The sequence below is a fragment of the Delphinus delphis genome, chromosome 8 (assembly GCF_949987515.2).
Source record: "Delphinus delphis chromosome 8, mDelDel1.2, whole genome shotgun sequence".
NCBI classification, from domain to species: Eukaryota; Metazoa; Chordata; class Mammalia; order Artiodactyla; family Delphinidae; genus Delphinus; species Delphinus delphis.
The window spans coordinates 97849651-97867680 of record NC_082690.1 but is presented as its reverse complement, the minus strand read 5'-3'; the positions used below and the strand labels follow the sequence as shown (position 1 = coordinate 97867680).

The 18030-nt window shown below is 40.5% G+C and overlaps 1 protein-coding gene across 2 annotated transcripts in view; it reads left to right on the top strand.

The window, feature by feature from the left end:
- Positions 1 to 1878: 1878 nt before the first annotated feature.
- Positions 1879 to 18030, top strand: part of FNBP4 (formin binding protein 4) — a 38415-nt gene continuing 22263 nt past the window's right edge. Inside the window, exons 1-9 of one of the 2 annotated variants that reach the window (XR_009520409.1) lie at positions 1879 to 2332; positions 3324 to 3413; positions 9207 to 9343; positions 9867 to 10050; positions 10663 to 10810; positions 10916 to 11036; positions 12496 to 12831; positions 13890 to 14100; positions 17571 to 17695. Coding sequence is in view for 1 of the 2 variants with exons in the window: in XM_060018910.1 (XP_059874893.1) it covers positions 2113 to 2332; positions 3324 to 3413; positions 9207 to 9343; positions 9867 to 10050; positions 10663 to 10810; positions 10916 to 11036; positions 12496 to 12831; positions 13890 to 14100; positions 17571 to 17695 (1572 nt within the window). In the remaining variant the exon portion in view is untranslated. The remainder of the gene's footprint in view (positions 2333 to 3323; positions 3414 to 9206; positions 9344 to 9866; positions 10051 to 10662; positions 10811 to 10915; positions 11037 to 12495; positions 12832 to 13889; positions 14101 to 17570; positions 17696 to 18030) is intronic. The other variant, XM_060018910.1, reaches the window with a different exon arrangement.

The following is an 18030-nucleotide window of genomic DNA, read 5'->3' as shown; positions in this document are numbered from 1 at the left end:
TATTTTGTTCCTGGCTGCATTACAAAGAGCTTAAAACTATGATGTAATTTAAACTTCACAACAACTCTATGGATACTATCACTAACATTTTACAGTTGCAGAAACAAGTTTAGGGATGTTAAGAAACTTGTGAGAGGGCTTCCCTGGTGGCACAGTGGTTAAGAATCTGCCTGCCAATGCAGGAGGCATGGGTTCGAGCCCTGGTCCGGGAAGATCCCACATGCCGCGGAGCAGCTAAGCCGTGCACCCCAACTACTGAGCCTGTGCTCTAGAACCCAAGAGCCACAACTACTGAGCCCGCACGCCTAGAGCCCATGCTCTGCAACAAGTGAAGCCACCGCAATGAGAAGCCTGCGCACCACAACTAGAGAAAGCCCGTGTGCAGCAACGAAGACCCAACACAGCCAAAAATAAATGAAATAAATTTGTTTTAAAAAAAGAAACTTGTCATAGCAATCACATCTGGAAGGTGCTGGGGTTGAGTTTTGAATCCAGATGTTTGGCTTCAAAACTCCTATGTACAACTACTGTGTATCAACTACTTCTTTTAATAAATAAATCAAAAAAAGAAAGGAAGAGAGAAAGAAATCATTGGTGACAGCTTCAAAACAGCATATTCTCCCCTGCTTCTAGCTGTTAATTTTTCAGAAGTCTTGGGAGTCTAATCTCAAACCACTCTAATCCAGATATTCCTCCCATAGGTAAGGAAAGGAAAGAACTCTTGCTACTTATTTCTAGTTTGTATATATTCAAGCACTATATTCATTCAAAAACTGAGTGCTTGTGTTCCAGAAAGTGCATTTCAATACTGGGAACAAAACAGACAAGTCACTGCTTTCATGGCTTTTGCACTCAGCAACCAATTTAAGGGTTCATCTATAAATGAGGAATATGATCTATAAATTAGGAATAATGATATCTACCCTATAAAGTTGTGAGAATCAAATGCAATTCTACATATAAAGTCCTTAGACGGTACCTGACACATAGTAAGTGGTCAATAAATGTTACATATTATTAGCATGCTCTAGCAAGAACTGAGTGAGCGCTGGGAATATAAAAATATATACCACTGGGGACCTCCCTGGCTGTCCAGTGGTTAAGTCTCTGAGCTTCCAATGTAGGGGGCGTGGGTTCAATCCCTGGTGGGAGGTGCGGCCAAAAATATACCACTGGATTTCTTAAACTCAATTTAGAAGTGGGAGACGAGTATCAACGGTAAGTCAAGTTGCTAGGGAGGGGCTCAGCATTGAGATAAAAGGTTCAGAGATGTTATGCCTGCAACGGCTCTTGAGGAAGGAAAATAATTTTGCCACACGATGCCGTAGTTTTTCCAACTAGTGTGAAGGAATGAAGGTGAGAGAACCGCTCCGAGTGGCTGGCTCCAGAATGGGACAGGGGAGAGGAGAGTGCTAAAGGAAGATAAATCTATGAAAGCGGCCACGTTGGGAAGGCTCCTGTATCCCATCACAATTTAGGCTCTACCCTCGTATGCACTATGTCGTGATATTTTTCCACTTGATAAGCCACACGATGAGACGTCATCTTTGTGCCCCAAGAAAAACTTCACAAAACCATAAAAGACCTACTATTTTACCTAATGTTCAATGTTATATCCAAAGTAAGCCACAATAATCAGGGCGAAACTTGGGAAAGGGCCTGGAAAGCAGCACAGCTTCCTGGACGACAAACGACAAGAAACACATAAGCAAGAACGGGTACAAAATGGAGGACAAGACGGTAGAGAATAGACTCCGCAAAAACCGCATGGGTGGAGCCTGACGTAATTGGAAGCAAGTCTAAACTCACATCCTTCCGTACTATTCGCTTGACTCTGACCCTTTTTCCTTGTCCATTGGCTACCGGGTTCTTCAATGTGTCAAAACAGCCAATCGTCTAGCCCCGTGGGTAAAGTCCTCCTTCCCCCCCCGGGGGAGGAGCCAGAAGAGCGTACGGGGCCCAAGGCGCTTGCGCGGGCGCACGCTCCGCCGGTTAAAAGCGGATCCTTCTAGGAGGCGGTGTCGCAGTGTATGAATATTGATTACGTAGCGTCGCGCCGAACGCCCGCCCCTCTAGGTTGCCCGACGCTCGCAGCTCGCGTTCGGGCTCGCGATGGGGAAGAAGTCCCGGGCGGTACCCGGCCGTAGGCCTATCCTGCAGCTCTCTCCGCCAGGTCCGCGGAGCAGCACGCCGGGACGGGACCCAGATCCGGAACCCGACACCGAGCCGGACTCGGCGGCGGCGGCGGCGCCCAGCCAGCCAGCCCCGGCGACGCCGACGACAACGACCGCGGTCACTGCCGCCGCGGCTCCGGACGACTCACCTTCAGAAGGTAAGCGTGCGCGAGGGGCCGCGGCGCCTAGGTGGGGCGTCCGAAACTCGAGCTCGGGGCTCGCGGCCTAGGCCTCTCGGGCGAGTCCTAGGAGGAAGAGAAACCCGGGCGGGCGGCGTCCGCATCCGAGGCCTGTTGCGTGCGGCCTGCGGTGAGGACGGCTGTGAGCCCAAAGCTGCGGAAGGGGCGGCGGAGCCGTGTGCGCCCGGCCGGAGCCGACCCAGAGGCGCCATCTCTGGTGCAGGGATTGGCCCAGGCGCCCAGTCTGCTCAACGTCTATTCTTGGCTTTGAATAACTTACGGGGTAAATGTGAGAGTGTGCGTTTCCGCGTCCTAGGTTTGGTGACCGTGGAACCTGCCGTTTCCTACACGGCATCGGCTTTTCCTTTTCGTTTTTGTTGAAATTGAGAGAGACCGTTTAGAAGTGAGCATACCATTTTTATTATGCCAGCTAAAATGTAAGTAACTCCTAGTTGGCAGGTTTCCCAAAAATCCCTGGAGAGGTGGTGTTTGTGGGTTCCCAAGTACTTGTGTTTATCCCTAGAATGGTACTTGGGTTAAGAATAACCGGACTGGGCTATACTGCAGGGGCCAGACGCCGGAAAAGCCCCGACCATTTCAGGTTTAAAAAACAAAAAAAAATCACGTTGGGTGGCTCTTGCGAAAAAAATGCTCTAGTTGTGCTTTTCGTAAAAGCCTTCTGGTAGCCTGGAGAAGATTTATTCTGTGTGTGTGTTTTAACTTTGGATTATTTCAGATGTAATTTTTATATACGGTGTTTAAATTCTTAATGTTAAAGCCACTAGGCAGATGGAAGATTCTAGTTATACTGGTTTTCTTTATTTGGGTTAGTGATGAGTTACAGCTACCCTGTTTTTAAATTGATGAAATCTAGACTTGAGAAGTCACAGATTGTTTTGTCACCTGTATAGTTTTTTCTGTGTTCCGTCGTCTGACTGTAGTTTTCTTTTGTTTGCTTTTTTAAATTCAGATGAACAGGAGGTGGTGGTGGAGGTTCCTAGAGTTCAGAATCCTCCCAAACCAGTCATGACCACCAGGCCCACTGCCGTTAAAGCAACAGGTATAGTTTTTTTTTTCATCTTTTCTACATTAGGATCAAACCGTGTTTGTATATAGTGTTTTGATGAATGTTTCAGTGTTGCTAATTTATATTCCTCCCATAAAATGGAAATTTTAAATCTTTGTGAGGGCTTGTTGGTATATATACTTTAACCAGTGTAAAAGAAATTTTATTTATTTATTTATTTATGGCTGCGTTGGGTCTTCATTGCTGCGCACGGGCTTTCTCTAGCTGCAGGGAGCGGGGGCTCCTCTTCGTTGTGGTGCACAGGCCTCTCACTGCGGTGCCTTCTCTTGTTGCGGAGCACGGGCTCTAGGCACGCGGGCTTCGGTAGTTGTGGTGCGTGGGCTCTAGAGCGCAGGCTCAGTAGTTGTGGCACACGGGCTTAGTTGCTCTGCGGCATGTGGGATCTTCCCAGACCGGGACTGAAACCCGTGTCCCCTGCATTGGCAGGCGGATTCTTAACTGCTGCGACACCAGGGAAGTCCCTTAACCAATGTAAAATTTGCTGTTCCCTTTTCTCTGTACCCAAATTACTTTGTACTACTTTTTCTACTGATGCTATTTTGTAACTAGTTTTCTAGCTCCCCATTATCTTGGCATTCTTTAGGGACACCAACAGTGTCTTTTCATTGTGTTATTTCTCTAACACACAGCTTTGATTGGTACCTAGCAAATGTTTGTGCAGCTGAAAATTGCTCTTACTGATTATTTTTTAAGCATGAAGGAATATTTGCAGTGATGGTTTTGTAGACAAACCTGGGTTCAAATCACCACTCTAGCATTCATACTAAAACCTCAGGACATCATTTATCTGTAAAATAGATCTTACAGCCCTAAGTTATTTTGATGATTAAATTGAACAATATATATAAGTTTCTAACACAGCAAGTGCCAAGAATGTTAGTTTTCTCTACTCTTTATGTATCTTGAAAGATTAAAGTATGTTTTGATACTAAATATTCTATAATTGGTAGTAATTTTATTCTTCTGAATTTGCAGGACTTTTTGTACTATGTGACACCTGAAATAATAGATGCTTGTTCCCCCCTACCCCGTATTTGCCACTTAAAAAAAAAGTATGGGTTGGAAAAGGTAAAACCACATTGTGAGAGAAATTCCAGAACTAGGAAATAGCATTTTGTATTTGTAAACTACATATATTATTTCATTTGGGTCTTCTAAGGATTATGTGCAATGGATAGAATTTAAATGTTCTACGAGAAATTTCCTTGGTTGCAGTGTCAGTCAGCACTTCAGACCTTTATGTGCCTTGTGAACAGAACTGTTTTCATTCTGTTCAGCTTCATCCTGCGGCGTAAGAATATATCAGCTTTACACTCCATCCCTCCCCACTGCCGTTGGCAACCACAGGTCTGTTCTCTATGTCAGTGAGTCTGTTTCTGTTTCATAGGTAGGTTCATTTGTGTCATATTTTGGATTCCACATATAGGTGATATCATGTAGTGTTTGTCTCTTTCTGACTTGCTTCACTTAGTATGATGGTCTCTAGTTCCGTCCATGTTGCTGCAAATGGCATTATTTCTTTTTTTTTTTTTTTTTATTGCGGTGCGCGGGCCCCTCACCGCTGCGGCTTTTCCCGTCGCGGAGCACAGGCTCCGGGTGCACGGGCCCGGCGGCCATGGCTCATGGGCCCAGCCGCTCTGTGGCATGCGGCATCCTCCTGGACCGGGGCGCAAACCTGCGTCCCCTTCATCAGCGGGCGGACCCTCTACCACTGCGCCACCAGGGAAGCCCCTTTTTTTTTTTTTTTTTTTTTTTAAATAGCTGAGTGGTATTGCATTGTATATATGTGCCACATTTTCTTTATCCATTCTTCTGTCAGTGGACATTTAGGTTTTTCAGATATTCTGTTTCTTCTTGACTCAGTTTTGGTTATTTGCATCTTTCTAGGAATTTGTCTATTTTAACAAAGTTGTCTATTTGTTGCTATAATTAGTTCAGAATATTCTCTCATAATCTGTAAGGTCAGTTATGAAGTCCATTCTTTAATTTCTGGCTTTGGTAATTTGTGTCTTGTCTCTTATTTTTTTTGGTTAATATAGCTAAGTTTTGTCAATTTTGTTGGCCTTTTCCTAGCATCAAATTTGGTTTCGTTGATTATCTCTATTAATTTTTTTGTGTCATTGATTTCTGCTTTTAATATTTATCATTTCTTTCCTTCTATTTGCTTTATAATTGTTTGCTCATTTTTTTCTAGTTTCCTATGGTGAACGCTTCAGTTGTTGGGTTGAGATACCTTTTTTCTTTTTTGACTTAAGGCAATAAATTCTCCTCTAAGCAAAAAAAAAGAAAAAAAGAATATATCAGCTTTAGTCATTTCTTACTTACTAGTTGGTATGCGCATAGGAAAAAGTTTAACGAAAACAAAAGGGAAGCAATTTTCCATTATTATTTGCATGGCTTTGTGAAACTGTAGATACTCAAGAATTGATATATATATGTATATATTTTTAAAATTAATTTATTTTATTTATTTTTGGCTGCGTTGGGTCTTCGTTGCTGTACCCGGGCTTTCTGTAGTTGTGGCGAGCGGGGGCTACTCTTTGTTGCAGTACACGGGCTTCTCATTGCAGTGGCTTCTCTTCTGATGCATGGGCTCTAGAGCGCAGGCTCAGTAGTTGTGGCGTACGGGCTTAGTTGCTCCACGGCACGTGGGATCTTCCCGGACCAGGGGTTGAACCCGTGTTCCCTGCATTGGCAGATGGATTCTTAACCACTGCGCCACCAGGGAATCCCTTGATATATTTTTTTAAAGATGATTTTAGTTAAAGAATTTACTTTTATCACTATAAACATGCTGAATTTCTTTGCACAAAAATGAAATTTTAAGTTATTAAAATATGCTTTTATAATATAGTAGAGAAGCATATGTAGTATTTTTATGCTAACAGATATTATGGTAAATGCATGTGAAATTATCTAAGGGAAAATTTAGAATAAGTTCTGTTAAATTAGGCCAACAGACTACCATGATAGTCAACAGTATTTAAGCATCTTCTAGAAAAGGGTATTTAATGTGGTTCCATAGATGAGTGTCAGACATCTGTGAATCCCCTGAAATTGCACACTCAAGTGTGTCTTCCTGAGAGAAGGTCCACAGCTTTTATCATTTTGATTGTTAATAGCTTTCTGTGACCAAAAGAGTTAAAAATCACTGTTCAGTGTTATGAGGAAATAGTTTCTAAGGGGCATAAGGCACAGTTACTGTTTGAAGCTTATCAGGAAAGTAAAGTATATATCTAAGAAATAAATAATTTACTGCCCGATATCATTAGTTAATTTGCAAATTGTGTGGCACCATCCATTAGAGGTAAGCATATTGAGGTTTGAGGAGTCAGTACTCCTCAAAAAAGACTGCTAAGGACTGGCTCTGAAGATTGGCCTTGTTTCCTCTGGCTTCATTTAGCAACAGCTTCTCAGTAGTAGTCTAGAAGCCTGGTCCTGTGAAGCTTTTGGCTTTCTAAGATTATGCAATTTTGTATAGTATTGTGAGGTTTTTTTTTAGTGTTATTCTAAATGCATGCCTGTTTTTATTAATGTATAGAATAAATTTTCAGAGATGTAATTAGAACTTGTTTCATGACTTGATTTTATCTTTTATTCCTTTAGAGTTCCTTTTGTCCCCTTAACATCATTTTATGTAATCCCATAATGGTCTGATTAATCATAAAGTGATATTGCGTCTGGCACTATGCTGGAATTTGCTTTTCCCGTCCCCTGTTTGAGAGCATTTGAGTTGTTTACAGTTTTTGGTTATTTAAATGAGGCTCTTAAAAGCTTTGTGCAAAACAATTTTTGTAATTATTTCTTAGGGTTATATTCTCAGAGATGAGATTATCTAGCTATAAGAAACTTTGAGAGTTTTGTAGTTCTTGGTATATGTTACCAGATTGTTCTTAAATATTGTATCAGTTTATGGTGTCGCTAACAGTATTAAGTATGTGTCTTTCCCCCAAATGCTGCGTTTAATCGTTTTCATTTACTTTGCTATTTAATTGTCATTATGTTATCAGGAGTTTGGAAGAGGTTTTAAGTGTGTAATATGAAAAGCTCTGAGTTGAAGAGAAAAAGACTAGGTGGAGCCTTGGCTAAACCTTTTTTTAAAAAATAAATTTATTTATTTTATTTATTTATTTTTGGCTGCATTGGGTCTTCGTTGCTGCCCGCTGTCTTTCTCTAGTTGCGGGGAGCGGGGGGCTACGCTTTGTTGCGGTGCGCTGGCTTCTGACTGCGGTGGCTTCTCTTGTTGCAGAGCACGGGCTCTAGGCGCACAGGCCCAGTAGTTGTGGCACACAGGCTTAGTTGCTCTGCGGCGTGTGGGATCTTCCCGGACCAGGGTTTGAACCCGGGTCCCCTGCATTGGCAGGCGGATTCTTAACCACTGCGCCACCAGGGAAGCCCTTGGCTAAACCTATTGCCCTAGAGACCCACTCGGAGCCTGGGGAATTACCCCTGCTTGGGAATTTTGTAGTCAAAATTCCACACGGCTCACCTGGTTGGAACCTTTTACCAAAAGATACAGAATTAAAGAACTAAGGCCAGTGATTATTGTCTCTCAACTAAGAAGTGTGTTTATATAAAAATATAAATTTCCCATCCTCCGCCTTCCCTGAAAAACTCATCAGTGCTAAATATTAAAATGCAGATTTTTTCTGTACAGAAATGTCTTATGTAGTTCTATCTTTATCTCTTGTTCAGAAAATGTGGAAAATTGACTGGTATGACCCCACCCCCAAAATGAGATATAATATATTTGGTAACTGGAAAATGGAGATACTGTGAAATATCCATTTAAGAATCTTCCTAATCAGTTTAAAATAGTATTTTGGAAATTGATAGTGTAACAACTTAGCTATATACTAAAAAAATAATGAAGGTGAAATTTATGTGGCTAAAACAATGAATGTGAACTTTTGTATGATAAATGAAGCAATTTGTGTTCATGTTTAGGTGAATCCATGAATTTGTTTACAGAATTATGACAGAGAAAACTAGGTTTTACCTCCTGATAAATCTGTTCAGTTACCAAGGCACTGGAAAATTTAGTCTTATTAATAGCTGCACAGTCTAGCTAGACTTAAATATTTCATATACCTATTATAATAAAATGATATATGAAGAGGGTATATATGCTCACTTAATTGTAACATTAGAGTAGCCATAGGTGATACAAAAGGAAATGGCATAAGCATTGATCAACTAGTAAAAAAGTGTATAATTTCAGTTTTTTTTTAAGAAGGAAATTGCATTGCAGCATCACAGAGGCCATACCTAATACCATTTGAGTGGGAATTTTGGTTTTAGCTGGGTTTTTGTTTAGCTGGGTATTTGTTGCTAACCTAGCATGTTAGGTTCTGTTTTAATTTGTCACTTCTTTTTTGAGGAAAAAAAATCATTGAAAAAGAGCTTTGTTTTTCACTTTGAAAATCTCCTTGTTTCATTTACTAAACCCTAATTGGTTTACTTGTTTGAGATGGGCACGTAAAACAACAAATTCTAAAATCAGGATATACTATGTGTTATTTTGACAGAGGGAGTATGAGGTTGAATAATTGAGCATATATTTTGAAAAGGATGTCAAGTTGCTATGCAGATTGATTTTATTAGCTCTAAGTGCATAGTCAGTTTGTACCTCTTTTTGGTAGTTCATTGAAGACTTTTTTGAGGTTCTACAAGTAAACTAAATGGCTAAAGAATCATATTTTCTCTTGGATACTTCCTAGGACTTTTTGACATTGTTATAAACGTTGCTTACCTTTTTGTTTCCAGGAGGTCTGTGCTTACTTGGTGCATATGCTGACAGTGATGATGAAGAGAGTGATGTTTCAGAAAAACCAGCACAGTCTAAGGAAGCAAATGGAAACCAGTCAGCTGATATTGATAGTACATTGGCCAACTTCCTAGCGGTTAGTGGTGTTTTTGTTTGGGTTTTTAGTTATTGAACACTTTGGGATCGGAATTTCAAGTGGTTAGCCTACTTGTCAATCTATGTCTGTCTCTCCTTTTTTTTTAGTCTCTCCCCATCTCCTCTTTTTGTGACAGTTGTAATGAGAAAAATGGGGAAGAGGAGGGTTTTTTTTGTTTTGTTTTGTTTTGTTTTTTCAGTACGCGGGCCTCTCACTGTTGTGGCCTCTCCCGTTGCTCCGGACACGCAGGCTCAGCGGCCATGGCTCACGGGCCCAGCCACTCCGCAGCATGTGGGACCTTCCCGGACCGGGGCGCGAACCCGTGTCCCCTGCATCGCCAGGCGGACTCTCAACCACTGCGCCACCAGGGAAGCCCAAGAGGAGGGTTTTGACTTGGGAAGCTGAGACTTAAGCTTCTCAAGTCAAAACCCTGTGTGTGTGGGATTTTTTTTTTTTTTTAAAGTGATGGCCATTTTTCTGGTTTAATGTGATTAATGAGTTTGTCACTATTTTCATTCTAAAGGAGATTGATGCTATAACAGCTCCTCAGCCTGTAGCTCCTGTAGGAGCTTCTGCTCCACCTCCAACTCCACCTCGGCCAGAGCCAAAGGAATCAACATCTGCCCTTTCTTCCACTACCCCAAATGGGACAGACTCAACCCAGACTGCAGGGTGGCAGTATGATACTCAGTGTTCACTGGCAGGAGGTAAACTTGATCCTTTGAGTTTTAAAGAAATCTAAAGTGTAGTTCTTAAAGGTGTTCTAGGCATTGAGGTTCCCAAAGGTGAAAGCCTGTGTGCTTTAGCCCCAGACTTTAGAATTCTGGTTTCTTAAATACAGTATTTAGAAAATGAGAACGGCTAGGGTATATTTTTGTCTACTGAAAGATAATTGTTTGCCTTTTAACCAGTAGCAGATTATGCTCGGTAAATAATAAAAGCCATTATTTTAAAAAGTATTTTGGGGTTCAGAATACATTTTTCAACTATCAAACTGCTTTTTTAAACCATGTTTGCAAAGATGACTGAGGAGGGGGGAGTGGCCCCCCCAGGGAACATTTGACAGTGTTTGGATTTCTGGCTGTCAGTCACAGCAGAGGGTGGTAGTGGGTGGTGAGAGGAGGGTTTACTGCATCGACTGGGGAGAGGCAAGGATGCTGGTGAACACTACATCGGACTGCCTCCACAACAGAGAAGTGCCCTGCCCAGTTGTTAACAGTGCTGTGTTAGGTTGTTATAGCTTTAGAGTTGACTTGAGATAGAAGGTCAGAATTGTGTGGGAATATGTGCTTCTTAAAATTTGTTTCATTTTCTTCTAGTTGGAATTGAGATGGGAGATTGGCAGGAGGTCTGGGATGAGAACACAGGATGCTATTATTATTGGAACACACAAACAAATGAAGTGACTTGGGAATTACCCCAGTATCTTGCCACCCAGGTGCAGGGATTACAACATTACCAGCCCAGGTAAGAATAGACTTGGAAAAAAAAGTTACTAGAAGGAAATCAGAGTCTTATCTTTTGCTGATAATATTTGCCTTCTGTTTCTCTTGCTAAGTATATTTTTTTTAGTTCCGTAACAGGTGCTGAAGCTAGTTTTGTGGTAAATACAGACATGTATACTAAGGAGAAAAATATTTCAGTTTCCAGTAGTAAAAGTGCACCAGTCATAACCAAGCGAGAAGTTAAAAAGGTCAGTGTTACAACTTACCTCATCTGCTTATTTTCACATCTAAAGAACTTGAATGTTACTCTGTCACAGGTATATAAGCCTTCTGTTAGTATTTTACAGCATAGATGTGAAACAGTATAAATTTTGTGTCTTAAAGTTTTACATAATCTGTGTCTGTTTATTATATGGCATTTAGAGCAGTTACCCAGTTCAGTGGTGCTTTTGGAGCTTTAGGGTGCAATAGAGGCTCCTTGAGTCATTGTGAAGGACATGGGAGCAGCCAAGCAGGCAACGCTTCGGGTCCCCTTCTCTGCTTCAGAATAGTTGTATTTTGGGATTCCACCTTTTTTTTTTTTTTTAATATAAAGATTGGCTACCTTAAAAACTGCTACTAATAAAACTTGACCATTTTTGTAATCTCATCAGTAAGAAAAGTAAGTTGTACTCTACAGAGAGAATGTGTTGAATTTTAATTTATCTTGAATTTTTGAATGATGACGGAGTTGTATCAAAAAATGCTTTTACAGGGCTTCCCTGGTGGCGCAGTGGTTGAGAGTCCGCCTGCCGATGCAGGGGACACGGACGGGTTCGCGCCCCGGTCCGGTAAGATCCCACATGCCATGGAGCGGCTGGGCCCGTGAGCCATGGCCGCTGAGCCTGCGCGTCCGGAGCCTGTGCCCTGCAATGGGAGAGGCCACAACAGTGAGAGGCCCGCATACCGCAAAAAAAAAAAAATGCTTTTACAGAATAAGTTCACCTTTACACCTGTAAGAGGGAGGTAGAATAAATATCCCAGTGGAGGAGGTAGACACTTTAAATGAAATCACACATTTCATTTTAGAAATATTTCACTTTCCTCTGAATCACCTTCACAGCATATTTGTGAAGTTATCTCATCATACAGAAGAGGAAGGTGAAGATTTATCCAGTCATGTGTTGAACTGGCAAGATTCTGATCTTATTTAAATCTGCCTCTGTTTCTTACTAGTCTGCCTTTTGATGTACAGAGAATAGAAGCAAAGATATGTTTGAGTCCCACCCAGAACTGTAATACTGCCTTCCTAAAGTAGCAGTGTTTCCATTATACATGTGTAAAGAAAATGGTACAAACATGTACACTAATCTGATGGGAGTCAGTGGTTTTTAAGAATATCCAGTGACTGAAAATTATTTTTATTTATTTATTTATTTATTTTTGTGTTGCGCGGGCCTCTCACTGTTGTGGCCTCTCGCGTTGCGGAGCACAGGCTCCGGACGTGCAGGCTCAGCGGCCATGGCTCACGGGCCCAGCCGCTCCGCGGCATGTGGGATCTTCCCGGACCGGGGCACGAACCCGTGTCCCCTGCATCGGCAGGCGGACTCTCAACCACTGCACCACCAGGGAAGCCCTATGGTCGTTTTTAACACGAACAATTAAATGTACTGTATATTTAGGTGAGATTTCTTTGAAAGTTAAGCAAAATTATTTTATTCTTTACAGGAAGTGAATGAAGGAATTCAAGCTCTCTCAAATAATGAGGAGGAGAAGAAAGGGGTGGCAGCATCACTGCTTGCTCCTTTGTTGCCTGAGGGAATAAAAGAGGAAGAAGAGAGATGGAGAAGAAAAGTAATTTGTAAAGAAGTAGAGCCAGTTTCAGAAGAGAAAGAAACAAGTACAACAGAAGAAGCAACAATAGTAAAGCCACAAGAAAGTCTATTGGACGGTGTGGAAGACCCTACTCAGGAGGATATTTGCAGTGTTGTTCAGTCTGGAGAAAGTGAAGAGGAAGAAGAACAAGATACCCTGGAGCTGGAGCTGGTTTTGGAAAGGAAAAAAGTAAGTGTTTGAAGTTCTGTTAGATGTATTTTCTTCCTTCGGAACTGTCATACTCTGGGATTGCTGTGCTCAATTTACAGCCATCGTTGGGATTTTGTTTTTCTTATCCTTTCACCTAGATATGCTTATGTAATAAAAACTTGAACTATGGAGTTGTAGTTCTTTTGCTCCCTGATGATGCTTTTGGTAGTTGACAACCAATAAAGACTAACGTTGTTATGATTTAAGGATAGATACAGTAAGTAATGTATATCTTTGGTTTAGCTTCTTAACAAACAAACATTGCGAATTCTTGTGATAATTTGGTTTTTAACCCAACAGTTAAAGTACAAGTTGACTTCCAGTGATCACCTGTGGTATTGTGTGTATAGTTAAGTGGAACTTATGGGAATTCCCTAGCAGTCCAGTGGTTAGGACTTGGCGCTTTCACTGCCTGGGCCTGGGTTCCATCCCTGGTCAGGGAACTGAAATTCCACAGACTTCTATGCGGCCAAAAAAAAAAAGGAAAAAGAAAAGTGGGCCTTGTGGGAAGATAACAGGAGAGTTTAAGAGGAACCCATTATTTCATGTGCTTTCCTTCTAAGATAAATGGTCCACAGGAAACTTTCTGATTGAGAAGTTGATTTTTACTTATTTTCTGCCCTGATTTTTCTTGGAACAGTTTTATCTACTGCTGCCTTGAGTATATACGAAGCAAAGTCTTAACAGGTGTTATAGCAGTAAATCACTTTGAAGCTTCCCGCTTTTGAAAAATTTGAAGCTATGGAGAGGGACCAGCGAAAGTTGAGCTTTATCCTTTGTGTATATATGTATTAGAAAATTTGTTCATGGATCTTTAGAACCTATACCCTTTAAATCAGTATTTGTTAACTGTAATCATGAGTAAACATTTATTGAGTAACAGTAGAATTTGGAGCATAATGATCAATCCTGATGGAAAAATGTATTAAAAAATACTTATTGTCCTCAAAGGATTTAAATTCCAAAAACACATGGCTGTCATTCTTGGTACTCACACAGATAAATGTTGGTAAACAGTTAATTCCTGTTCGTCGTAGGCAGAGCTGCGAGCCTTGGAGGAAGGAGATGGTAGTGTGTCAGGGTCTAGTCCGTGTTCTGATATCAGCCAGCCAGCATCTCAAGATGGAATGCGTAGACTTATGTCTAAAAGAGGAAAATGGAAGATGTTTGTTCGAGCTACCAGTCCAGAATCTACCAGCCGGAGTTCTAGCAAAACTGGACGAGAGACTCCAGAAAATGGAGAAAGTGGTAATTTGTGCTTTAATTAAACTTGAGAGTTGAAAGATGTAGAGGAGAAATCCCTCTTACCCTTTTCTGTTCTCTCTTCAGCAAATAGAAGGATATAGCACTTTTACCCTTTTAGGAAATGCGGGGAAGGAAACTTCTGCCTTTTCCTGCTCCACCTCTGGTGGAGCAGTAAGAAATTGAGAGGCTAGAATCCATCGGGCTGTGTATTCATTACTGATTCAGGATAACTTCTCCCTCAAAAACAAAAAAATGAGATTGGGTCTCTCCCTCCCTTTTCTTTTTATCACTCACTACGGTAATTGTCGTGATAATCTGCATAAAGACCATGGATTCTCTTTACCTCTCTATTACCAGTTGGTAAACACGGCAGGCAAGGCCCACCTCTGGCAAACCCAGCCTCATTTTCCCTCTCTGTGTACAAGTTGTCCAGCCTTTGGTTGGGTGTGTAGATAGTCTGGTACTGTCATGAGGACCCAAGTCATCATCAGGGTAATATAGAGGAGAACCTGCTGCATTTTTGCAGTCTGTTACCAGAACTAACTAATTTGAATCACCAAACCTTAGTTGAGTGTACCAAGCAGAAGGTACCTTATAGGTTACAGTTTAAAAATAACAAGTAAACAAAAACACAGGTAATAAATAAATGCAAACATCCTTGAATTTTTCTTTCTAATCAACCATATAGAAGAATATGAAGTAAAATTCTAAAAGTGCCCCTCCCCCCTTCGTCTTTTCACTGTTTTCATGCCCTACCCTGAGGTCCGTTTTCTTTATTTTTTATCTACATATATTCTTCTAGACCTTTTCCTCTTTTTTTAATATACGTTGGTGGTTTTGTGTGTGTGTGTGTGTAATGTGCATATGTAAATTTTACCATAGGTGAGATTAACCATATGGATTGTCAGACATACTTTTTTGTTTAACAAGGTCTTGAAAATTGTTTTTAACTACTGAGTAGTATAGATGTCTTCATTTAACTCTTTGCCCATTGATGGACATTTGTGTCCTTGTTTCACTCTTAGAAGTACTATTACATTCATTTTATCCCAAAAAAGTATAAATATTAGCCATTCAAATATCCATGAAAAGAGTAGTGGATAAATTGTGATGTATTCTTCCAATTGAATACTAAGCAGCAGTAAAAAATGAATGATCCATTGCTATATGCAGTAACATGGATTAATGTCAGGAACAATAATGTTGAATTTAAAAAGCCACGGAAGAATGCATATGTTAGTGCTCCATGTATATAAGTTGAAAAATAAGCAGAAATATTGTGCTTAAAGATCTATCCATGATGAAAGTAGAGGCATTTACCAACACCATCAGGGTGTGTCTGGTGTGAACATGTTGGGGGAGAGGCACAGGGAGCTTCGAGGTGTTATTAATAGTCTTCTGTTAAGCTGGGTTGTAGTTACTTGAGTGCTCATGTTGTTTTTTAAATATACTCATTAGTTAATGATACTATGCAATTAAAATAATGCTGTAGTAAACATCTTGGTACATCTATCTTCATGCAGATTTTAGTACCATTATAGTATAGATTCCCAGTGGTATATTGCTGGGTCAAGGGGTATGTGCATTTTCATTTGATAGATCCTGCCTAACTGCCCTCCAAAATAATCAAGTCTTAGAGCTCTAGCAGTGCTTAAAATTGTTAAATTCTTAAACCTGCCATCAACTGTAAGATGTCTAATATACCAATGAACTATAAACTAGTAAGTGAGAGAGTAGAAAGATTTGGTTTTAGACAACATGAAAATGCAGAAGGAATATTAATGATCAAATAAAAAGAACAAGGCCATTGTATGAAAAGGTTAAGTACTTAATACAAAATTTTAGGCTAATGAAAGCTGTTGAGAGTGATACTAAAGTCACATTTCTTCTCTAGATCAAATATTAACCAGCGTTAAGAAAAGGTACTCAAATTTGTTTTTTTGTTTGTTTTTAGTCTGTGATCCTCCAGAGAGATGGATTTACATTGTATATGTTTGGTAAGCAGGTGTTAAGCAAACATAACAAAGAGTTCATATCTTTTAGTCCATTTAAGTTTGTGGTAAACCTACCTGTTCTTTTTTGGAGATTCCCACTACCAGCAGACAGCACCAACCAGAAGAGTAGGTAGGTCCAATAAAGGCTGTCTACAGGTGTTAACCAGTTCAGGAAGGGAGTTATTTGGTAGTTTAATATGCTGCTCTGGTCTTGAAAGCCTTTTTTTAAAAAATAAATTTATTTGTTTTTATTTTTCGGCTGCGTTGGGTCTTCATTGCTGCGCGTGGGCTTTCTTTCATTGCGGTGCACGGGCTTCTCATTGCAGTGGCTTCTCTTGTTGCAGAGCACGGGCTATAGGCACATGGGCTTCAGTAGTTGTGGCACGTGGGCTCAGTAGTTGTGGCTCGCGGACTCTAGAGGGCAGGCTCAGTAGTTGCGGCGCGCAGGCTTAGTTGTTCCGCAGCATGTGGGATCTTCACGGACCAGGGCTTGAACCCATGTCCCCTGCGTTGGCAGGCGGATTCTTAACCACTGCACCACCAGGGAAGCCCTGAAAGCCTTTTTATCAAAACCCATTTGATAAAGAACCGTTAGATATTCTAACTTTTGTAAATAATTGAAGCCATGATTTTCTGGAAGAGAAGATTAGAAAAGATTAATAGATGAAGGAGGAAGGGAAAGCAGAAACTTCTTGGTAATGTGGTAAAACAAAGTAAATCGTGTATATAGACACATTTTAAGAAAGGTGATTATAGGGGCTTCCCTGATGGTGCAGTGGTTAAGAATCTGCCTGCCAATGCAGGGGACGCAGGTTCGAGCCCTGCTCCGGGAAGATCCCACATGCCGTGGAACAACTAAGCCCGTGCGCCCCAACTGCTGAGCCTGCGTGCTGCCACTACAGAAGCTCGCAGTCCTAGAGCTCGTGCTCCACAACAGGAGAGGCCACCGCAATGAGAAGCCTGCACACCACAATGAAGAATGGCGCCCGCTCACCACAATTAGAGAAAGCCCGTGTGCAGCAATGAAGACCCAATGCAGCCAAAAATAAATAAATAAAATAAATTTATTTTAAAAAAAAAGAAAGGTGATTATAAAGGATTAAATTTTTTGGTTCTTTAGAGACAGTAGGTTGATAAGTCACTAGGGCTTCCTTAACATGTAAGGAGAAAACAGGCAAAGGAGAATACTAGTAACTTTCAGATATTTGCTACGGGGTAAGAAAATGTATTTGGGGCTCTATTAGTGTTGGTCCTTTTTTTTTTAATTTTATTTTTTTTATTGAAGTATAGTTGATTTACAATGTGCCAATCTGTCCTGTACAGCTAAGTGACTCAGTTATACACATATAGACATTCTTTTTTTTTATATTTTTTCATTATGGTTTATCAGAGGATATTGAATATAGTTCCCTGTGCTATAGAGTAGGACCTCGTTGTTTACAGTCCTTTTGATTTAATTTCACATATTTTCTTTTTTAGCAATTGGTGCTGAAAATTCAGAAAAAGTAGATGAAAATTCGGACAAAGAGATGGAAGTAGAAGAATCTCCAGAAAAGATTAAAGTACAAACAGCACCTAAAGTAGAAGAAGAACAGGACTTGAAAGTATGTATATTACTTAATGCAATTTGACAAATAAGTATTTTTAAATTGGCGAACCATTTTAAATAGGCCAACTACTTTCTTTTAGCAAGTAGTAAAAAGTAATCTTTACTATCTCCAAATATAAATCATTTATTTGGTTAGGTGAAAAGGTTATATTTAAGGCTGAAATAAGGAGCTATGAGACTGACTTGATGTCGAGAAATTATCTAAAAATAAATTCTAAATGCTTAATTACTTATAAGTAAGTCTCCATTGGAAAGCAGTAGCTTATCAAATATAGGCTTCTCTAGTTTGGAAGTACTAAAGAGACTCAAGTTACAAATTTAATTCCTGCA